This window comes from Lacerta agilis, chromosome 3, assembly GCF_009819535.1.
Source record: "Lacerta agilis isolate rLacAgi1 chromosome 3, rLacAgi1.pri, whole genome shotgun sequence".
Taxonomy (NCBI): Eukaryota; Metazoa; Chordata; class Lepidosauria; order Squamata; family Lacertidae; genus Lacerta; species Lacerta agilis.
This window is the reverse complement of record NC_046314.1, coordinates 40,963,527-40,987,628: the sequence shown is the minus strand read 5'-3', so window position 1 is coordinate 40,987,628 and position 24,102 is coordinate 40,963,527. Positions and strand designations below refer to the sequence as shown.

Below are 24,102 nucleotides of genomic sequence, written 5' to 3'. Positions count from 1 at the left end.
AAGCAGTTGGCAGTGGTGATGAAGACAAGCAGCAGCTGGTGGTGATGATGATAGCAGTGAGGAATTAGCTAGAAACCAGGGTCTGTTTGGGTTTCTTGCTCAAGCACCCTCCAAAACCTAGTGCTAACACAGGTGACATGCACACTATTTGTTGTATTAAAAGAGGCAGAAAGGTTTGAATTGGCTTCTAAGGTAATAGTAGGTATCTCTGTCTCCATACTAAATACTAAAATCTGTAATGAAATATCAACAAGAGTTTTCCTTAGGAATCTGTGACTAGATGACCCTTGGGTTCTGTTCAAACTCTACAATTCTGTGATTCTGTGAATTGGCAAAAGAATTTAAAGGCTTTCCTTGTTCTGTTTACCCATTTCTAAGTGCAGTCTTTCTTTCAGTGTGAAACTTAAAGGCCTAGCACCACCTCGTGGCCATTGTGGATAACTGAAACAAGCAAACAAACATTCACGATGTATTCTAGCATAGTGGGCCGTTTTCGTACATAAAAGGATGAAAGATGTCAAGGCACCTTGCAGACTAATTGGTTCCTTGTAACATGACCTAAAACCATAAGATCTATCTTGCTAGATCAGTATTCTTATCCATTTCCAGGAATAGTCAACTAGGTGCCTCTAGAAACGCAGGGCAAGAGTGTTGGTGTTGCATGGTCTGCTGCGGTGAAGAATACTACTTCTGAGAATGGAGCTTCTAGTCAGCTGTGGTTAATAGCTGTTAAGAAACCAGTGCTCCATTAATTTGTCTGATTCTTTTCCAAGGAGTAGCTTTAACCTGTGGTCCTTCAGAGGTGGTCCTGCAATTCCCATAATTCCTGACCATTGGCCATGCTTGCTAAGGCTGATGGGAGTTGGAGTCATTGCAATATCTGGAGGGCCACAGGATCCCTATTCCTATGTTACATTATCTAAGATAGTAGTCGCCATAGTGTCTTGGGGAAGTAAAATTATGCCTTGTTTGAAGAAGTACTTCCTATTTTCTAAACAAAATCGAAAATTCTTTCTAGTAGCACCTTAGAGACCAACTGAGTTTGTTCCTGGTATGAGCTTACGTGTGCATGCACACTTCTTCAGATACCTATCTGAAGAAGTGTGCATGCACACGTAAGCTCATACCAGGAACAAACTCAGTTGGTCTCTAAGGTGCTACTAGAAAGAATTTCCTATTTTCTGTCCTGAACCTGCTGCCAATCACTACCACTGTTGATTCCAGAACAAAAGGTGTGGGCAGAGATGGAGGTGGGGGGTTATGTTTCTTTCCATGCCATTCTTTCTTTCTTGTAAAGAAATGTTTTCATTCCATCTTTTCTATAAATTAGAATAGTGACTTTAGCATTTGGTTGTAGGAAGGGTATTCCCAATACATTGATTATTTCGGGCAGCAATCATATACATACTTACCTGGGAATAAGGCCCATTAAACTCAATGGGATTTACTTATTTTTTTAATGGGATTTACTTCTGAGTAGATATGTTTTGTTTGTTACTATGTTACACACACACACACACACACAGTGGTACCTCGGTTTTAAAACATCTACGTTGACAAACATTTCAGTTTTCGAATGCCGTAAACCCGTAAGTAAATGATTCGGTTTTCGAACACACGTTGGAAGTCGAACACGCCATGCGGTTTCCGTATTGAGGCTTCCATGTTGAGTTTTCAGTTTTCGAATGTTTCGGCAGTCAAAAGGTCTTCTGGAACAGATTACGTTCGAAAACCGACATGTGTGTGTGTGTGTGTGTGTGTGTGTGTGTGTTGCCCTGCGATCTTCAGATGAAGGGTGGTATAGAAGTTTAATAAATAAAAATAGTAATGTAAAGGATTGGGCTGTTAGTTGCTCTTTTCTGCACTTTGCCCAGTTCTAACCAGAACTGAACACACTATTCCAAATATGGATGTGCCATATGTTTATGTAATGACAGTATGTTACTTGCTTTATTCTCAGTCCCTTAGGATAATTCATTCCTTTCAGAGGGAAAAACATTTTAGGAACCTTGAAGGCTATTTTGTTTTTAATTAGTTAGTTTTTTTAAAAAAAAATGTTTCATTTATATTTTCATTGTAAGCTGCCTTGACTTTATTTTATCACAGAAAAGTGGGAAGTAAATGTCTAAATAAAAAAAATCCTGAACATTTGTGCTAGCGTGTGAACCTCAAGGGTCACTGAACTGCTTGCATAACATTTTTGTGCTATTGCATTGATGTATTTGCTCTAACCTTTTATATGCTGGCTGTCAAATTGGACAGTATATAGTTCCACTGACATAAGTTGGCTGAACTCTCTACTAAAACAGTTAACATAAGGCATAAATAACTTCAGTAATTATGACAAAATAATTAGTTCTAATAATAATAATTAGTAATTATGACAAAATAATTATGACAAAATAATTAGACATAATAAATAGTTCTGGTTTTAGGGTTTATAGCAAAATCTTGCACTATAGAAATTAAAACCCTAATTCTCACAAGTGGAGCTTCTATCAAGTAGACTAGTTTCTTCTTACATGTAAATGAATACTATTCAATTTATAATTACCTAGAGATAGAGGTAGCACTGCTTGATTTTATTATATAAACATTAACTTACACACTAACTTCTGTGAGTATTCCAGCCTGACTAAAATGCAGCAGTTAGTATAGTTGTCAACCCTCTTTGGATAAAATATTCTTTCCCTAAACAGCTGTTAACTATTTCGCTAATTAAGCAATCTGAATATTATTTTCTCTTTTTTTTTCCCCAGGTGAAACTTCCATTTCCTGTAGATCAAATCACGGATCTTCCAAGGAATGATTTCCAGATGATGATAAAGATGCACAAATTAACCTCAGAGCAATTGGAATTTATCCATGATGTTCGGCGGCGCAGTAAAAACCGGATTGCAGCTCAGCGTTGCCGTAAGAGAAAACTGGACTGTATTCAGAATTTAGAATGTGAAATCCGCAAGTTGGTGAGTTTTACCTATTTTTTGTCATGTTTTAATTATTTTTGCATTCTGTGCCCTTCCTTGCTTCCATAATGCAGCCTGCTAGTGACTTCATAAGGGTTCTAAGTTGTTTCCCTGCTTAGTGTTAGCAATCATATGGCTTCACATGATGGGATTCACGCCTACATGAATATTTAAAAGCCACTTCTGTGCATCTTTTGGTCATGCCAAAGTGAAGAGAAGCATGTGCGTGAAGTGTGATCACCATATTTTTTTCTTTCTCCTCTGAAGCCCTAAGCATTTATCTGCCTTTGCCCTCTGGGCTACCTCAGTTACCTGTGCTCGTCCTTAGCACATATGGCCCAACTGTTTTTGGAAAGTGAAGAAAGAGGTAGAAATTGCAATATATAAGATAAGTAAGTTGCATGTTTCTTCTTGCCCTGGCTGTTACAGACAACAGAAATGGACCTAACTAGAGCTCTGGGCTGCTCTACACATTACATAGAATGAAGTTTCAGATTGTGGTAAAATTTTGGATGTGTACCACACCTTATAGAGTGCAAGTGGTAGAAAGTTTTTGAATGCTGCCTTTAAAAGAAGAAACTGTCTGCACTCTTCTAAGAGAGGGCAGTGCTATGCTTTTCTCTCTGGTGTGCTACTTTACTGCATGAGGGGGAGGGCTTTTTACATGGTTGTGCACTTCATAAAAATACGTCACGTGTGTGCAAATGCACACAAACCACTGCAGTCTGAAGCAGGAGTGTGCAAACCTCCTAGTGTGTGCCCTGAAAAATAATTGGGCCTTTGAGTGTACTACCAATTATCTGAAGCCCTTTTCAAGCATTCTAGAAGGAATGCTCAAAGAGCCTGATTCCTTCTACTGCCTTCTATCCCTTCACCCTGTCATTAACTGAGGAGAAATAACCTTATTTTGGGGAAAGGGGTTGAAGCAGCAGGAAGTCAAGGGCTACCCAGATGGAAGGCCTCGCCTCCTTCCTGGCCAATATAAGCAAAACACATTGGCCATATAGAGACTCTGCTAATGACTTCTTTTACTCTCCTCTTTGGGGTGTGAACAGAAACGAGGTTGGGACAGGGAGCCTACACTCAGCATGCAGTGCCCCTTTTGATTTTATCTACAAGAATTTAAGCAGTGATCCTCACATGGTCAGGAAACTCTGCTTCAAATCTTCACTCCATCTCTAGTCTGAAGTTGTATAGTCCAGAGCCTTGCCACATCATTCTGTGTAATGTGTGAATTAGCTTTACCTGGATTTATTTCTGAGTTCTAGAAGCCTGATACACCATGTTGTTGTTCAGTTGTTCAGTCGTGTCCGACTCTTCATGACCCCATGGACCAGAGCACGCCAGGCACCCCTATCCTCCACTGCCTCCCGCAGTTTGGCCAAACTCATGCCAGTCGCTTCGAGAACACTGTCCAACCATCTCGTCCTCTGTCCTCTGATCCTCTGATACACCATACTTCTTAAAATTAAGACCTTTCACCTCTCTCTCTCTCTCTCTCAGGTTTGTGAGAAGGAGAAACTTCTATCAGAAAGGAACCAATTGAAAGCATGCATGGGGGAGCTGTTAGATAATTTCTCCTGCCTTTCCCAAGAAGTGTGTAGGGATATGCAGAGCTCCGAACAGATCCAAGACCTGCACCGATACTGCCCTGTCCTCAGGCCTATGGATCTTCCAACAGCAACCAGTATCAACCCTTCGCCAGCCGGAGTAGAGCAGAATGTGGTGACATCTCAGTGTGTTGGGGAAGGCTTGCAGTGCTGTTCGGAGCAAAGCCCAGTGCAGCAACTAGGAGCTCACTGGCTACCTAACAACATTTCTGACAAATGCGCAGCAGCAAGAGTATTGGATGGAGCTGACCAAGGTACTTACTGCAATCAGGAGCTCCCTCTCGAGCAGAATAACCAAACGGTGACAGTGGACTTCTGTCAGGAAATGACTGATAAATGTACAACAGATGAGCAACCTAGGAAGGAATACACCTAGGGGCTGTATACCTTTTTCATGCCATGCCTAGCAAGGTATTCTTCAGTCAGCCAGTGGCCACGTTCGTTTGTTGTTTAGATTGAAGAACATATTTGGTGCACACTACAGTGGTCTTAGCAGCAATACTGTTTTTAAGTATTCCCTCCTCTCTACAAGCGGGAGTTTAACTTCTTCACTATGGTGCTATCCCTTGCTCATGCAGGGGAACAAAACAGTGGCAACACTGTCTGTTTCTTTTTTATTGTTGTTGTTATTGTTGTTGTTGTTGTATTTTAATTTCAATATTCAACAGGGATGGACATAACACCTCTGAGGACCCAAACGCAGCTTTTTTCTCAGTGGCCCATGTCACAAAACCCTAACTCAGGAATTTCCTCTGAATGTTCAATTTTTCATTGAAGACAGCTTCTTTACACATCAAAGTTTTATAACTAAACTGTACATACTATATATAATATATATAAAAATATATATCCATATGCAAAAAAAATCCCTGCATGCCTCAATTTTTTCTCATGAAAACAACTGGAAGTTTTTTTTTTCATTTCTATTGTATAAACAAATTCCAACATTCCTTTTTTTTGTCAGTGCTAGGTAGTAGTTTGTAACTGTTTTTAATATTTTCTCACCACCACTTAGGTTCACGGTTCAGCAATATCATTCAGTTTGTATTTTATTTATAAAGTTTAATGTTGGAAGGTTATTTGAAATTTTAATATACACAGTGTTTGTGGCACAGCTGTCTTTTATGTGCCCATTTGAGCAAAGTGAGTTTTATTTGAATCCTCTCACAATACTGTACAGCGATGGTCAACTTTGCCACTTGCACTGAGTTTTGGATCAAACCCCTTTTCATAAATGAAGTTGTGACTTCAGTATAACTCATATACTGTATTCTTTGCTTTTTTATTGTTATCTGTTAAGTAAAACAACATTTTTTAAATAAATAAAAAACAGCAACACCACTCAGGAGATAATTATGTAGGGAAATAACAATCTTGCCAAATATGGAATTCACCCAATAGTGTGAATTGGGTATTTTCTGTATTCATCTTTTTCTTCTTTCTTTTACTTCCCCAATTCAGATATTAAGTCGCTGCTGCTTCTTTTTTCTTTAAGAGGGATTTTCTATTTGTCAAGTATCGTTTGATACTTACAAAGACACCTTAAAAACTGTACAGTGGCCAGTGTATGTCACTGATATTGAGAACTATAGCTTAAGACACAAGCTGTTTACGTTGGTGAACATAGTTCCATGAGACTCAGTGAAGTTTGAATTAAGCTTCCCACTGCAATTCTTGCTTATTTATGTCGTACTAGTGCTGTTCATCCCTTCCAATAGTCCTATTGGCCTCAGTGTGTAATTCTGCTGTACGCCATGTTATGCAGGTGTTAGCAGCAGTGTTTCACTACACTTGCTTCCTATTTACACTGGCATTTGTTCAACTCTAACTCAGCTCCACAGAAGCATGAGGAACAGTCTACATGAAAGGTTTCCAGGACTGGCCCTGTAATATAGAGATATAGACGCTTGCTTAGAGCAATCTCTGTCCCAAAGTGTTAAAAAGCATGCATTTCTGCAGTGATTCTGCAGTGATTGCCCATGTGTCAGAAAAACTGTGCTGTCAGGTTCCCTCAGTTTGTAGTATTTTTATCAGCACAAAGCAGCACATGTCTCAGAGGAAACTTTGTTGGAGGACAAGTTTCAGAAGTACTGAAACTCAAGGAAATTCACAAAACTCCAGCTGACCTGACTCACATGGTGATTGTGCAAGGCAAGCTTCTTTCAGATGTAAGATCTGCCCAACAAACATATGGAAACAACTCTTCAGGGAATGGGTGGGCACAATCCACCAGGACTTTTCCTACACCAACTTCATTGTGATTGATGGGAATTGCTCGAGAGATGCTTTTGCATAACATCCAAAGATTTCAAGGGGTTGTGGTTTCTTTTTTTGTAGGATACCTTTTCCCTCATCACCTTATCCCTGATGGATTGTGTCCTCAGTTGTTTTTTTTCTAAGTGACTTTCTATCTTGATTGTGCCAGGGTGCTTTGAGCTATATTTTATGATGGCAACTATGGTTTACAGATTGGTACTGTTCACCTTTTCTGTGGATAAAACCATACTGAGCCACCACATGTGATTCAAACAGGTTTTTTTTCCTATTAACTATGACAGTATGTTTCTCAGTGCTAATGTTTACACTAAGCGGTATGGCACTCAGTAAATCTGCATTGTTTTTCTAAAGGATGAATTGACACCCTCTTTTTTATCAGCTTGCCAGTCCTGTTTCTTCTCTGTACTCCAAATTCACTGCAACCTACCTGCCAACCAGGAGGCGTATCCATTGCATGTGCCACATTTATTTACTAGGAAGGGAAGGATGTTCTTATGTAGGTTGGAACTGCTATGTTTTTAAATATATAAATTAAGTATTAACCATTTCTGTAAAACAAACAAAAACTTACTCTAATTATTCATCTATTTATGTATGTCATAAGGATGCTAGTTCAAGCTGTAGGATGTTTTGGTGCAGGGGTGAGAAAGTCCTTGACTCGCTTTGTAGCTATTTAATTATATTGGAAGCTTGCAACAATTCTGTGTGCAGAAAACAGAAGCTCTTTAGGGGGTATGGGGATATGCAACTATGAGGGGATTGACTTGTAATCAGTTGACATTGCAGAGCCTTCTGTGCTTTGCAAAGAAATCTTAACTTCTGTGAGATGGACAGTGATGGAAGCTAGATTTTTTTTAAAGCTACATGTGAATTGCATTATGGCTTTAAAGCCAGGTTTTTGCATTTGAGATTTTGTTGTTGTAATCGTTCAGTCGACAGTATTGTTCAAATGTTTTTTTTCTGTTGCCTTCTTTATTTTTAAGTGACCTCCAGCTAGTTGTGGTTTTTATGGCTATTCAACCAAGTCTGAGCTAGCTTTCTGACATGAAGATTTGCTATCACAGCAACTCACGTGCAACTGGTACTTTTGACCTCATTCCAGTGGTTTAAATGCAATTGACAGAACATATTGTTCCACAGCTATTGTATTGACCTGGCTCTCTCATTGGTGCTGGGCCTCTCTCTACCTTTTTCTTCTGTTTTCTTTTCTTGGAGAAACTGATTTTTTAAAGTCCACTGCTCAGATAAGTCTATCGTTTCAAGCTTTTTAGGATGAGTTTAGCTTTTCACCATTTACAAATGACTGATATGTATATTTTTCTTCCTTGGGCTATATATTGTGTATGGTTCTTCAGAACTACATGTGGCTCTTGGGTTAATGTCAAGAGAGACATGTAGGAGAATTAGCTTCAGAACTGGACACGAAGCGACACAGTTGAATAAATAACTGACCAAACATCTATTGGAAAATAAATAAGTAGGCATTGCTGAACAATGCAGAAGGAGAAAATACCTTCGAATGATAAAAATTCATAAAGGAATTAATAGGTTTGTCTCAGTTTGAGGTTTTGTGCTAGATGGAAACTGCTTTTGCACTGATACAAAGAGCATGTAAGGAGTCTGCATTTAGCTTTGTCCAGTCTGCAACTAGTCCTCCTTTTTATTTGCCTTTGCTATACTTTGTATTGCCAGAAAACCTCATTTCATTTAGGCTTTTTCTGCTTTTGTCAGGTGAGTATTACACTATGTAATATATTCGTTTCTCCGTGTTATCTTGGGGGTGCCTTGAATACAATTGAAGTTCATTGCAACCTGATTCTGGAACAAAAGAGCTAGTTTAAAAGGGGGAAAAAAGACTCAATCAAGTTACCAAGACATCCCCATATTTATATTCTAGACCTAACATATGATGACTCAGGCGTCAGAGTTTGATGCTGCAGTATAAAACTATTATTTTATATACTGTGCAAGTAAATTATTCAGTGTCTTTCTAAGGATATATGCTGCTTTAAAGATGCACTATTTTATTTTATTTTATTGGATCTAATCCATGTATTTTTGTTCCCAAGGAAGTAAAAAAATAATCATTGGATACACAAACCACTGTGATTAGTATTTACAACTGCTGTCTCTTTAAAAAATGTGTGGACGTTGGATAAAACTTAGTGTAACAGATTCAGCTGCTGATAATATGGTGGTTAAGGGTTACATTCAACTCATGTCCAAGCTTTTAATTTCAGAAGCTTTGATAAACACCCAGCATACTTATATAGGCAGGTTTTTTTAAGAAAGAAAAACGTTCAGGCTTTTTTTTTTTTTTTTTACACCTGACAGGAGTTCTGAACACTGTGATATTCAGCAGGTGTGGTTATTCTCGTCAGCGCATTACTGTGATGAGAAAAGCCACACCTGTGGAATTTCAGTTTTCCTCAGAGCTCTTAAAACAAAAACAAATTCTTCCCTGGATGGAATATGGTAAGCATTTTGACAAACTGCTGTATGTTTGGGGGTTTTTAAAGTTTGTATGCCAGAGTCAGAATAATTCTAAAATAAATAGACCTCCAGAGCCTTTAATCTCATTCCACCATTATGACTTTTTTACTGGTGACCTGTAACCCTTTTATCTTCATGGGTGTCTTTTAAAAATAAATAAAAAGAATACATGTAGGGTTAGCCGATGAAGCTAGTGTGTTCCTTGAGCATCTGGCCTAATGGGTAGTATTGATAAGCCTATGCAAGCCCCACCAACCCAGCTCAAACCAATGACTCCAAGAGGTAGTCTTCACACACAAATAATAAGGTTTTATGTTTATTTATGCCCTTATTTTCATTACATCAGCTTAATTGTGTACCTGTTTTAAAATTCTATTTCGAGAAGGTAGATAGGGACAAAAGGAAAAAAAAGGATTTGATGTAGCCTAAGGGAAACCTTGCTAAAAATGTGGTAGCTAATTTCTATCTCCAGTATAAAATCAGTGTGTGTACTTCTGCTTGTTTATACTATGTATATTTATAATATTTGAATTATTTCAAGACTCAGGCATCAAATGATGCTGCAGAATAGAGTTGTACATGTACATATGTTAAGTCCATTCAAACAATTTTATGTATATTAAAATCTATAGTTTGGTGGATTGTAGACTACTAATAAATTATTATAATTTTCTCTGGAAGTTAGAATGTCATTGCTTGCCGTGTAAAAGAATTACAGTATTTTCCTACACTCCACCAATATTATATATTTAAAAAACCCATTAAAACTAGTGATATGTGTATGTTTTTAAATTATAATACTCATATGGTTCTGCCATTGTGATGGAAACCACTTCTTCGGTGGAGCGTTAATTATTCAAATTCCCTTCTCAAACTTAAAAGAATTTTTTAATGACTGGTTTAAATACCTTTCATTGTTGGACATGTCATTAACTCTATTACAACATCAGCTCTATTATAGAAGTCCAGTTTACATACAAGTTTAGACACCTATGCAGTGTGGTAATTGATATGTACATTCGTGCAGCATGTTGGCTTCCTCTTTGATAGAACTTATTCCCAAATAAGTGTGCATAGGACTGCAACCTTTGGAACTGAAAAGCTTAAGCAGTTTGGTCAGAAATTGACTTTTTTCATTGCTCAGAGTTTGAAATGTGACTCAGTTTCTCATTCTGGAATTAGTTATCCATTGATTTGAAGGAATTTTGAGTCAGAAACTCAGCCTAGGATTTCCCATAGTACTCTGTCTTAATAGGTCAGTTCAGATTTGGAGAGCCAGCCTGAGTATCTAATCAGGATTTCCCCACCCACCCCACTTTACCATAGAACTGTGTGTTGTTTTGAAAGCAAGTTTAAGCTCTTACATTTGCAATGTCACAAAAAAAGATGATGTGTGCTTCAGAAACTTGTATATTTACTACTTGTGATATGACTGAATATATCTGGATCCCTCCAATCAGAAATTATGCTAAACACTTTGGAGATCTTTGGATGCTTGATTTTTGCCATTCAATTCAAGGGTCAACTTTTTATTTCAAGGGTGGAGAACACCCCAAGAGTTTGTTCCAGAACCAGTGGGATACAAGTGCACCTCTACTATATGCCTTACAAACTTCAGAGGCCATATTCAAAACAGGGTTTTTATCAGTGTATGCAAGGGGATGCAATCCCTCTTCTCTTCCTCCCCAGGTCAGACAGTATGGACAGTTTTCACACATATCTACCTGTATAATCCTCTGTACCTCTCATAACTGGTCAATGACTGTAACAAGTTGCATCAGGTGTTTTTCTATATACTTTTTACACAGATTCTATGCGATTAATGTAACTTAATTCAATGCATCATTTTATTGTACTAGTTCTTAAGCTTGTCTATTATTTTTTTCTAGGTGACTGTGGTTTCTTGTGATTTATATTGTATAAATGAAATGGCTGTTGATGCTTATTCCTTGTTACTAAGAATTTTTACCTTTTTGGAGAAAAAAACAGCATTGCTATGAACTAATAAATTTAAGACTTCATTTACTCATTGTAAATACAGTATCGTGCAAAGAAAAAGAAAACCCTTTCCATTCATTTGAATTGATAGTGTTAACTGAATTTTGTCTAGACACCATTTCTGTTGATGAAATAAAGACATATCATTACGTATTGTAGATCTCTGCCTCTGAATTTAATGTTACGTTCATTGAAAAGCAAGCAAATCTGAAAGGTGGCTAAAGCAGCAGTCCTAACCCTGTTTACCTGGGAGTAAGGCCCAGTAAATTCAATAGAAATTACTTCTGGGGTGTATAGGGTGTTAGGGGAGGCATAGTGGTGGAGGAACATGTTGTGCTCCTGTGGTAGTTTGTCCTCCTTTGATTCTCACCCTGCACTTAGCTCTTATCTGTGACTTCACCCCCGGAGGCACACTCCATTGTCTCTCAAGACAGATGGATGCCAACAACAACTTCTGAATAGGCATGGTCCCGATTGTGCTGTTAGATACCAGATCTTAAATAAACTGCAGTCTAAATGTAGCTTTATGTAGGGATTAGGCATTCTGCCATTGTCCATACTGGCTCACTGTTGGTCTTCATTTGCGCTTCAGGTAGCAAGATCGGTGTAGGTGCCACAGGCTTTTATCATGTGCAGAATTCACCTTTGCGTGATCTTAGCTTACTTTTAAGGCGAATTTTAATGGAATCACACATTCATGCTCAGCCCTCAGTGACATGCAGCCAAACAAATGAGCTGCCTCTGTTATAAAGCATTGTATCCAAGGTCATGTGAGTGACTGTGAAGGTTCTGTCCATGAGCTTTTGATGAGTGTTTTCTCACATGGGGGTCATCTTAACATTCATAAAGCAATATACGTATGTGAACCACCTTCAGGTAGCTTTAATGCATTTAGAGAGTTGCTCAAATGCGCTTATTTCAGGAATATTTGTACTGCTTGGCTTTGAGATACTGAGCTGCGCGCATGTCATTACTTTGGCATTGTATATATTATTTAAGATTTCATGTAATAGAAGGCATTGACATGCTGTACATTATTGTTAATTAGGTTTTGTAAACTAAATACAAAGTTGTTTAGTTTGTGATTTATCTCACTGTATTCCTTGGGCATGATATCTTTTAGAAAAAATCTTCATTTACTAGTAAAGAAAACACAAGAAGCTTGTGAAAAACATGGAAGTAGGTCTTCCCCACCCTGTCTTTCTTTATCCTTTAGTTAATGTTTCCTATTCAACCAAACATTTAAGTGTGCAGCTTGAAGCAATTGTGCATTCTTGAGGAGGGTTGATTGGAGCACCATTATAACTGGAACAGAAGAAGAAACTCACTTGTTCCATATTGCAGTTGCCTGTTTGAACGTTTATCTATTGTGGTTTCTAGGGCTGGTTTTTTCTTTCTGTCCCAAAGGGGTAAGAGTTGATTTTTACTCTGTATGTTTTTTTGTATTTGAGTGAGACTGAAAAGATGGAATGGATTTCAAAAATAGACTGTGTGCTCTATGAGAAAAAGAAATCAATGACGGATGAAAGAAAGCACTATTAAAATTGTAGCAGAAATGCTTTTTGCATAGGATATAGCAATGAGGGCCTCCTAAGTTAGTTAAATGCACTGAAGTGACCCTTGGGAGTTGTGCATCCCTGTTGTGAACTCGATAATCTTTCCCTTGCTGCCACACATAGCTGGAAACAGTCTGGCCTATTCATTTTTGACCTTGCAGTTACTCCCTACCATTTTTTGAATCTATTATCCCCTCCACTAAGTCTAGCTGTGTGCTCAGACATCTCTACCCTATTTAAGAACGAGAGGAGAGAGAGAAAACACCCAGATAATGAACAGTTTCCCCTTCAGGACAGGTATCTTTTCTACGGCAAGGCTACCCTTACTTCCTATGTGCTATATAGGGCAGGAACAGCAGTAGTTGGAAAGAGACGTTATTATCCTTTTGTTGTTAAAAAACCCAGCCTTTCCATAAGCAGCAACAAGTAGAACTGTCTGGACAAAGACAATGTAGAAACATTTTAAATTGTTGCTTTAGACCCCTTTTATGCTAAATGAATAAAACAGGGGTAGGCTATATCATGTTTTGTTTTCTAAAAAAAGCTTTCAGCCTGTGTTTATTAAAATTTGGAGAAACAGGCAAGTAACAAGGTAATGCTGACAATTCCTTCAAGATCATAAGATTCAGCATGCCAAAGGTCTGGGGAGGGAGGTAGCTGTGCGTCTTTGAGGTGGATTCAGACTTCTTTGTTAACCTGCAGCATTGAACTAAAAACTTACTGCATGCTGCTTTCATCTTTTATTCATTGATTCCTGGGGCGTACAGAGGTGGGCAGGGAAGAGAGCCTTTCAGAAAGCAGTCTCGTCTGCCAAGCCCACCCTTACAGATGTTTTGTATCTCGCCAGACTTGAAGTTGTGTACCGGGGCTCCTGCTGGATAGCAGTGTGGCAGTCCTACAAATCAAGATGTGTATCTTCCCCATAGTCTTCTCCCAGGAACAAAAGAATGCTGTTTTATAGCAGCTGGACACACTAAACAGCTCCTAGTAGTTGCACATGAGAGGAAATGGGAGCGTTTTGAAAGAGGCTTTTGGATCACACGTGCAGCTGCCAAGATGCATGTGTCGGTCAGAAATAACAGATTCCATATCCATAGCTGTCCACCTTGAAGCAGCATATTTGCTAGGGTCTAGGAGGAGGGGAGAGAACTGCTTTTAACCTTCATATTTCAGGTTTCGGGGTTTGATGCTGTGGTTTGGTAGTGCTGCTAAGCAAGCATTATTTTTTCATGATAGATGATAGTTCTAGTAGCACATTCTGAAAGAGAAAAGAGAAAGAAACTGACTTGGCTTGTAGAAGAAGAAAGAAGGTTCAATGAAATGTTCATTCTCAATATATTTGTAGATTATTTTAGTTTTAGCTTACCTGTTTTGCTTACAGTTTAGCAAAGGAGTGACAAATCTGTTTCCCTCTGGATGTTCCCATCATCTCTGACCATTGGTTATGCTGAGACTGATGGGAGCTAGAGTCCAACAATATATTGAGGGATGCAGGTCAGCCACACCAGCTTAGTGCTTCATCTTAAAAGCACAACAACCACCCTGCTGGATTAAACCAAGGTCAGTCTAGTCCAGTCACTTGCTTGTGAGAAACCCACAAGCAGTATTTCTGTCCTGCTGTTTGCTCCCCAACAAATACTTTCCAGTCATCTATTGCCCCAGAATACGAGAGTGGTGGAGAAGCTGTAGCCCTCCAGATCATGGGTAGGCAAACTAAGGCCCGGGGACCGGATCTGGCCCAATCGCCTTCTAAATATGGCCCACGGATGGTCCAGGAATCAGCGTGTTTTTACATGAGTAGAATGTGTCCTTTTATTTAAAATGCATCTCTGGGTTATTTGTGGGGCATAGGAATTCGTTCATATTTTTTTCCCCAGAATCTAGCCCAGCCCCCCACAAGGTCTGAGGGGCAGTGGACCCCTGCTGAGAAAGTTTGCTGACCCCTGCTCCATAAGATGTGGAAGTGGTGGCACATCAGCTCCAGCTACCATAGCAAAATGGTCAAGGATCATGGGGGTTGTGGTTCAGCAGTGTCTTGAGGCAGGGGATGCAAATGGTTTCACATTCCTGATATAACAGATCTCCGTGAATTTATTGGATCCCTTTAAAAAGCAATCTAAGCTAGTGGCCATTTCTGAATTTGTGTCAAAGTACTTCCTTTGTCTGCCCTCAATCTCCTTTCACTCAGGGAGTTTCTGAGTAGCAGGACAGGACTAGCTTTGCTCTGTCTGCCCCATTCTCAAAACGACAGAGCCACATTTCAGTTGCCGTGGTGCTGGTCAATGCTGCGGCTTCAACCAATCCAGCAAATGGATCTGTACATGTCGTGGCTTTTAACAATTCAATTTGAAGAAGAAAACCAATTGCCCAGGCCTTCTTGGGTCCTGTTCAACCACATAGACACTTGTTGCCTAAACAGCAGAGCTCAATCAACAGCTGAACAGCATGGTAAATAGTGGAAACAAATATTTTCTCAGAAATATAGGAATGTAACAGGGATACTTCGAAACATCCATAGCCCACAAGGCCCAATAAACAATCTCTGAAAGCGAGACGTCTTACTTGTTTAAGATGTCCTGTCACGGTGGAAGCATCTGCTAGTGGGAGTTCCCCCTTACATCTGGACTTGGAACTCTGATTAATTTAAACTACAGGTGCCTTCCAGGTGTTGTTGGACTACAACTCCCATCATCTGACCCTGACCATCAGTCATACTGGCTGGGTGGTGTGAGCCAGGTTTGAACCTGGTTTGTTTCGTTAAACCATTTAAATATATATATAAACCACACTTTGATAGAAAAACAACAAGGCAGCATGCAGTGTGGAAACATAAGCTACTATAATAGCATAAGTAAAAATAACTCAATAGCATATCAATAAAACTGGTTAGTTAAAAACAACAAAATCAAGTTCCAAAGGCCCATCTGAACGATACAGGTTTCAACATCTAAAAGGAAGCAGAGATGTCCTAAGGGGCTTCCATTGGCAAGGAGCTTCTTTTGGTAGGGGCTGCAACACTGAAAGCTTGGTGCCTGGGAAAGGCTGACCAAACCTGACGGGCATGAAGGGCTACCCAAAGTGCCCCGTGGCAGTGGAATATTTAAGGAACCAAGTGGTTTTTAGGCCCTAGTTCTCTAGGGCTTTGTGGACTAACACAATAACCTTGAACCTGGTCCAGCAGCAAGCTGACAACCTGTGCGGTTCTCTCAGCAAGAGTAACATGTAGCATGAGCAGTCTGGCCACTGGAAGTTGCAGCTTCCAGACCAGAAACAAGGGCAGCCCCACATAAAGCATCTTATAGTAAACAGTCTTGAGGTTATGAATGGGATGGGCAGCTAAAGCTCTGACCCACCCCATTGTCAGTGCAGAGGTAGAAAGGGAGCCTAGAACAGGGATGGAGCACCTGTAGCTTACTAGATCAGGTGTGAGGAACAATTGGCCCTCCAGATTTTTCTAGATATTCGTAGATATGTTGATGAACTACGATTCCCATTGGCCCTTTGGCATCATTGCCATAGAACATTCATGCTGAGGCTGGTGGGAATTGCAGTTCAGCAACATTTGGAGGGTCATAGGTTCCCCCACACCTGCTCTAGATCCTGGCCATGCTGGCTGGGGCTGATGGTAGTTGGTTATGTCTATGATGTAGAGGGAGTAGTGCCTATAGTCATGGAACATGTAGGCAGTCCAATGAAGGTGAGGTGAGCCATAACCTCTTGTCCTCTTTCTGGGTTCTGTCCAGGCATTTAAAGTGAAACTCACAAAGTACCACATGGCAGCCACATAAGAACCTCTCAGGTAGCATCGCCTAACTATGTGGCAGATGAGTCTACGCTTCTTAGGAAATCAAGTGTTATTGTACACTGAGCCTTTATCTGAAATGGAATGGCTGCAGGACCATGGTAATGCTTAGCTCAAACTACCAGTTGGAGGCAATTACCAGCCAAAATTAGTATGGAGACAGAATCCTGACAATTGAACAGTTAGCAGAAGGCAAGAAGGCAAGCCATGCCCCTGCATCACCGCATGATAAGAGACCAGTCTCAGTGAATTCTCGTTTAGCTCATAAAAGAGCAGAAAATCTCTGCAGCTTGGAAATGCACCACACTTCTCCTCTTGCATCTCAGATTTTATTAAAGTACTGTGCAATTTCTAACTGCATAGGTCACATTCACTTGATATGACTGTAAAGGTCGCTCAGCTGATTGATCTGCATGGTGTCTACATAACTTTGTGGCATCATGGCTTGGGGAGGAATTCCGAGATACATACATACACATACCCTTGATCACATTCACCTGCTAGAGGGTGTGCACACACAAGACGGGTCAATGCAAGCAGGACACAATGGAAGCCATGTATATAGCATAGGGGCTAAGAGGTTTCAAGCCTCAGAATGCTTTGTTAGACCAGTGTTACGATACCCATATTAAAGGTTGGAGCTGAGTCCAAGAGGTATTTGGCTTATCTAAGGCCATCTTGTGAGTTTATAGCTGATCTGTGATTTGATGGCACATCCTCATAACTGCTGGAAAATAGAGTTTAAAATCCTACTCAGCTGTGGATATAATGTACCCTTCACGGTGCCCTTAACCTCAGTTCCCAAACTGAAAAATAGGGTAAAGTATGCTTCAAGGAGTGAGGGAGAGACTATTTACCCTGTTTGTTCATGTGTGGAAGACAACAAGCCTTTACATTAATATTAACATTGATAGCAGTGGCAACACTATTTGATTGTATGCACCTCCCCCATTCCCATTTTTTTCCATAATATTCATAGTGCCTGATGCCTTTAATTTTGTTTTTAAAATGTCTTTCTGCTTCAACAGTTATATTTGTCAAAGACTTAACTTGGTATGAAAGAACTCAAAATTATTTCCCGCTCTATTTGATCACAATTCTGAATGAACCAGTAAAACCCAAGACCTGAGCTAGCGCTATGCTAAGGAGCGATAACTCACACTAGCAGGGTATAGAAGGAAGGTCGCTTGGGTCTACTTGCCATTGACATTCTGCGTCCCATTGCGGAAGGAAGTGGTGGTGTGTTAGGAAGACTGCTATCATCTCTGTGTTTGGCATCTGAGCCAGAGCCATTCCGCGAGTCTGAGGTGTCTGAGTCTGTGTCCAGCTGGCTTTCTGACAAGACCCTGGACAAAAAGCTAGACTTGCGGTTCTGATGACGCCCGCTGTCTGGAGAGTCACAACGATCAGTTCCTAAGTCCTTGCAGCTGAGTGCCCGGCTATGCTTTCGAAGAATGCCTTGAGGGCTGTCCATATGACTGGAGATAATGCAAGCTTTAGGACCATATTGAGGATTCTTGGAATGTTCTAGAGGATGCTGTTCATTCTTTCGATAGCTGTTGGTGCCCTGCTGTGACGGCTTCTGGACATCCTCACTGCTGGAAGACTCATTCTGTTGTTGATAATCATGCCGCTGACCTATGAGATTTTGGAGGTGCCTGGGGAGCTGTCTGTGGTGCTGATCACACTCATTAGGATGTTCTAGATGTCTGCAGAGATGGTGGAGTTGACCCTGGTGCTGATTTGGCCTGCTTCTCTGGTTGCTGCACCATTGTTGTTCTGCATTTATTGGGTTCTGGTTTTGTTCAGCAGGTGTGAATCCTTCCTCAGGAGCCAAGTAAGCTGGCAGCCCAACTTGCTGGTCTGGCATAAATTTAAAACTGCCTTGGGGAGACGAGTTAGACATGATGCAAATCTGCTGTATCACTGAATTTTTTTTGGAAAAGTTAACATCATTATCAGTGGCTACAAGCTCCTCCTTGAGCGTCCCACAAAGGGTCTTTTTAATCTTCTTTATCCCCAAGTGGACAATCTCTAAAACATTCAGAAAGAGAGAAACTGCTGCAATACTGTGCATGAAAACCATGAAGATAGTTTTCTCTGTTGGTCTAGATATAAAACAATCCACAGTGTTAGGACATGGTGGGCGAGTGCATTTATAAAGTGGATACATTTGAAACCCATATAAAAGATACTGACCCACCATAAAACCCACTTCTAAGACTGACCGGGTCAGGATATGCAGAATATAGGTCCACAGCAATGCCCCTTGCAAGGGTGCCTTGTTTACTTTCTTTTGTTCTTCCAGCTTCCTCAATTCCCTCTCTATTCTCCTGTGTTCTTCCAATATAAGCTCAATCTCTTCCAGCTGTGCTTTGAGGTGAGCTTTCTTCCGCTGCCTCTCTTTCTCAAGGGCCCGGAGTCTGTAAAGGGCATGACCCATATAAACGAGGGAAGGAGATGAAACAAAGATTACCTGTAGCACCCAGTAACGGATCAGGGAGATGGGAAAAGCTTTGTCATAGCAGATATTGCTGCAGCCAGGCTGCTCTGTGTTGCAAATGAACTCTGCTTGCTCATCATCCCAGACATCTTCAGCTGCAACACCAAGAACTAGCATTCGAAATATGAAAAGGATGGTGAGCCAGATTTTGCCCACTATGGTAGAATGGATGTGTACTTCTTCTAGGATGCTGCCCAGCAAGTTCCAGTCCCCCATAGTCATGGGCTCATCCCTGAAACAAACAACAATGCAGTGTTAAAAGATGAAATACCAAACTACAGTGCAGTTCTATGGGCATTGGCGCTTGATCACGTTTTTACCTAAAATTGTTCCTAATTCCTTTTGACACAGCTGGCACTGACTGAAATAGAATTATCAAATGAGATTTGCTGTGTTTACTGGTCTGGGTTGGGAACCCTATGGCCCACCATATATTGCTGAACTATAACATTCCTGATCATGGACCAGGCTGGCTGGGACTGAAGGGAGTTAAATAACATTTGGATAGCTACAAGTCCCCATCCACCAACCTAAAGGATCCTCTCGGGCATTACTATTTATTGTATTATTTTCTTTCTTATGCGCTCTTCACCATAGAAGACCTTCAGGCTTCAAAGAATAATAGAAACAGCTAGTCTCTCCCTCCCTCTCTCCCTCTGCCTTTCCCTGTCACCTGGTTTTCTAAACTTGGACAAATTCAACCACATCTCAAAATATAAATAAAAAGTTGTACCTAGTAGACTGAACGTTTGAGGGGTGCCACCTATCAGCCGAGAATTTTGGAGATGAAGAAAGAATGTAAGAACTAACCTGACTGATTTGACTAAAGATGCATATAACCCCACATTCTTTATCAAATTGCTTTGGGGTTTGTTTGTTTTTGAAAGCTTACAAGCAGGGCATGAAGGTCACAGGCATCAACTGTTGCCTATCCCCGGCATCTATTACCAACAGGTATACTGCCCTATATATCAGGTTCTATCCTGGTTTCACAAATTCGCCTAATCCCACTTTAAAGACACCTAAAGCAGGGGTGGGGAACCTGTGGCTTTCCAGATGTTGGGCTCCAGCTGCCATCAGCCCCAGACACTATAGCCAATAGTAAGGGATTATAGGACACAGAGTGCATAGATGCTGGACCACCTGTGCTCGTAGGCAGGCCACCAATCCCCACCCACAAAATAGCCACACAAATGCCTATACACACACCCTTTCCTTTGATTCTAACTTAAGTTTCAACCAGGAACATAATTATAACACATAAGATCCCAATGAGACTTCCTTGTTAAGAAATGCCATGACAAACAGATGTAAAATCTGTTCCACCTGCAGCAACTTTTCAGTTACCTTCCTTTTTTCTCATGGTTTTAGCACCCATCTGGTTTATATAATCAGGTGCAACGTTTAGATTAGAAAAATGGATAAGGGGGGGGGGGAATGGAAATATTATTTCACCATGGCAAAATCGTAACAGAACCTAAGCAGTCATTTAAAAACCAAATAATAAAAATAAGAACTATATAATTGCCTAAATATATTTGCCTTTGAAATAAGTTCAGATATTATTTGGCTGCTTACCTTAATAGTAATTCTCTTGCTCATAAGCCTCTTCAAGTATTATAAACATATCAGACCCTGAAAATGATTATACAGCCAGAAAGCATCATTTAGAAACTTAAGTTTTTCCTTTTCCTTTTTTTTAGAGAAAACTCTTAAGACAGTTTACAGTTGACACGGTGACTAGAATTCATAGTTCTGTAGCTGACAGAATAAACGAATCTGAAGTACGCAGGCAGAGTTTGATCGACTGGCTGGCAAGAGGACAGTGCCTTCAGCCAGAATTATCCTGCAATTATTTTAGTCCTACCAAATCACCCCCAAGGCTTCACACATACTTCGTTACTCTGTAAGGCCACTGCTAATTTCGTTTGAACCCAAATTTGTTAGCCTTTATTGCTGAGCCAACTGGTAAATGAGTTTATTTTTTAAAATGAACAAACAGCCTCTTCACACGGATCTGGCTTCTTACGTTTTCTTTACATTCCATTAGTTTTCATGAGAATCAATGCCTGGTGATCAATCGGTCATGTCCGATTTCATAGTCTATTGCCTAGTGAGACAGACGGGTTAGAACAGCACTCAAGGGGAGGGGTTGAATGAGACACCAGAATAAACTGGGTTTAAAATTTGCTATGAGGAATCGAATTTCACGGATGTTGTATTTCGTTTTGGTTGGCATTGCTATAGCATTTATGCTTATATGGCCTTCATCTCCTTTCCTCTTCCACAATGGAAGGCAAACATCTGGCTGAGCTGGCTTAAAGACAGACATTATGTGTATTTTAATGAATTGAATAGAGTGAAAGATTACGAGTCCTGGAGACATGGAGAGTTTGTGTGTGAACTTAACAGAACTTACTTAACTTATATTTTTAGTTGTTATTCTGTTAGTTTTGTTCTATAAATTATAAATGCCATATTGATTTGCTAATCGTTTGTCTTTTGCTGTAATTGTGGTTTTGTGTGTGTGTGTGTGTGTGTGTTTTTAAAAAATTGCTGCTTTTAATAGTGTTTTATGCTGCAGATTGCAATTGTTTTATTGTAATTGCCTTCTTGGTAGTTGAGCCCGCCCTATGGAATGCCCTCCTGTAAAGGAAATAAACATCTATCTGACTTTTAGGAAGACACCTGAAGGCAGCCCTGTATAGGGAAGCTTTTAATGTTTGGTGTTTTACTGTGGTTTTATACCGGCAGTTTGTTGGAAGCTGCCCAGAGTGCCTGGGGCAACCCAGTCAGATGGGCGGCATATGAAATTATTATTATTATTAGTTAGTTAATTTTTTATGATTTTTGTTGTATCTGTGGTGTTCCATTACATTTTATTCTCTTACTGTTATTTGTTGTTTGTAAGCTGCTTTGGGATTCATTTGAATGAAAAGCAGCATAGAAATACAATAAATCAAATAAAACTGTAATAAGCAGTTTTGTGTTTTCCCCACCCCCACCCCAAAGTCTCCTCATTCTGTGCAACAATGTTAATTAATGAATGAAAAGAAGCAGGGCTATGAAGTCAGCTATGTTAATTGCGTGGCCATTTACTGTATTGTATGACATGAAGCAGAAAGAGAAAGCATATTGAAGTCTTCTGCTTGTGGAATTGCTGTTTGTATAACTATAGCCTTAGGTACTTGGCAACCTCCGCCTATGGTGGTCATAGGATTCCAGTTAACCCTCCATTCACTTCAGCAGTGTTTGCAGCTGCATATTATTTTGAGGATCCGCTCTATGTCTGACTGCAATTCAATGAGGTTTAGGGAACAGAGAGATAGGAGTACTCACTTCTGGTAAAGTCTTGAATGACTTCCTGGGATTATTCTAGAGAAGCAGGCTGCAGATTAAACTTCATCTCCATAAATTATTATCTGACAATGAGAAGCTACTGGAGCCCTTAAACCCATCTGCAGCATTGAAGACTAACAGACTTATAGCGGTGTTAAGATTTCACTAGAGCACTTTGTCAGATGAAGTGTTCTCCTTCTTTGGTAACTATACACACACAACTTAACTACATGTGCAATATGTGTCTGTCACCTGTAACATATTGAGGTCTTTAAAAAAAAAGTATGGTGGGGAGGGGAATTGAGTTTTGAATTGGAATTTGGGAAAGTGTAACCCTTTTCTTGCTCAGTGTGATTCTGACAAAAAATGGCAACAGGGAGGAAAAGGTGATGGAAGTGGCAGCCCAAAACATCTGGAGGGCACCAGGGTTGGCAAAGGCTGGCCTAAAATGAATTGTTTGTTGCTAAATTCTTCTTCATCAATTTCACACCGGAGTTTCCCTTTGAAGGGCTGTCGCTGAGGTACAGCAATTTTAAGAAGCGATGTCTTCTGGGAGATTTAAAAAAAGCAGTTTCCCCACACGTTTGTTAATGTTGCAGTTTTCAACATCACCATTCACCAGTTCTTAAACCACGTAACTTTATTTTGGCTCTTGATGACTGAAGAACTACTTCTGTGGTAAATGACAATTTGCTGCATGGCATTCTTGGTGGAAATATGTATAATACCTGAAGTAACCACTGACTGTTCACAAAGAGAACCTGATGTCACTTAAGAGTTCTCTAGAGCTGGTTAGATAAAGAGACCAAGGTAAAAAATCACAAATGAAGCACCGTGCACACATATTATTTACCTGGTCTAGTTTAGTAGCTATGATAGGAAATCCCAGCCTTTGCCATTAACTCGTCAAATGGGCTTAGCCAGGCCATTATCTCCCTGCCTCAATACGCCATCTGGCAATACAAAGTAGGTAGGGATGATTCTTATCCTCAGTGATTCTCTGGTGCTGGAGAGAGTAGTGGGAATGGGACTAGTGGTGGTAAGGATAGGTAAGATTGTCAGGAAGCACTGACCAATAAGCGTGCATGCAGCCCTGCACACATGCTGGACATGGGTTTTCTCTTGTGAAGGCGCCTTTTCTGCATGTGAGGCCTAGTAGAGGCAAATCTTGATGAAGACTGCTCTTGCTAGATCAGAGAACCCTCGAAGCAAGCCTCCATGATTTCAATTTCAGTGGAACATAGCACAAGTGTTGGGCTTGGCATTGGAATATTCTATGTTACCCTATATGTAATATAAGGTATCATACCCCGTACTGAAAAAAGAAAAGGGGGGGGGGGGGAAATACCGCAACACGTTATAAAAAACACTTCAAGTCAATGTTTAATGAATATTACGTGCATTCATTTTACAAAGTTGGGGGTTTGTTTTAACGGTATGCAGTATTTAGTAGATACAAAATAAAACTTGTTTTATGTAATCAAAAATGTTCAGGTAAAGAACAATATTTTACACATTAGAGAATCTGTACAGATATTTACAGAAGTGTCTTGTTTAA

General features: G+C 40.0%; 2 protein-coding genes across 5 annotated transcripts in view; one reads left to right on the top strand and one right to left on the bottom strand.

The window, feature by feature from the left end:
• BACH2 (BTB domain and CNC homolog 2) overlaps window positions 1–8,698 on the top strand; it is a 195,045-nt gene extending 186,347 nt beyond the window's left edge. For both annotated transcript variants that reach the window (XM_033143437.1, XM_033143438.1), the window contains exons 5-6: window positions 2,760–2,966; window positions 4,470–8,698. In XM_033143437.1, the coding sequence (XP_032999328.1) occupies window positions 2,760–2,966; window positions 4,470–4,952 (690 nt within the window). In that variant the 3' untranslated portion in view covers window positions 4,953–8,698. The remainder of the gene's footprint in view (window positions 1–2,759; window positions 2,967–4,469) is intronic.
• Window positions 8,699–13,417: 4,719 nt separating this feature from the next.
• On the bottom strand, window positions 13,418–23,433 carry GJA10 (gap junction protein alpha 10). 3 transcript variants are annotated; one of them, XM_033143433.1, is made up of 4 exons: window positions 23,398–23,433; window positions 20,784–20,840; window positions 17,863–19,437; window positions 13,418–14,158 (listed from the first exon to the last, which is right to left on the bottom strand). In XM_033143433.1, exons 3-4 carry the CDS (start codon window positions 19,425–19,427, stop codon window positions 14,146–14,148), a joined length of 1,578 nt encoding a protein of 525 aa, XP_032999324.1. In that variant the 5' UTR covers window positions 19,428–19,437; window positions 20,784–20,840; window positions 23,398–23,433; the 3' UTR covers window positions 13,418–14,145. The 3 variants fall into 3 exon arrangements, with proteins under 3 accessions (XP_032999324.1, XP_032999326.1, XP_032999325.1); XM_033143435.1 differs by lacking the exon at window positions 23,398–23,433 and having other exon boundaries at window positions 17,904–19,437; window positions 20,784–20,900; XM_033143434.1 differs by lacking the exons at window positions 20,784–20,840; window positions 23,398–23,433 and having other exon boundaries at window positions 17,863–19,477.
• Window positions 23,434–24,102: the final 669 nt, after the last annotated feature.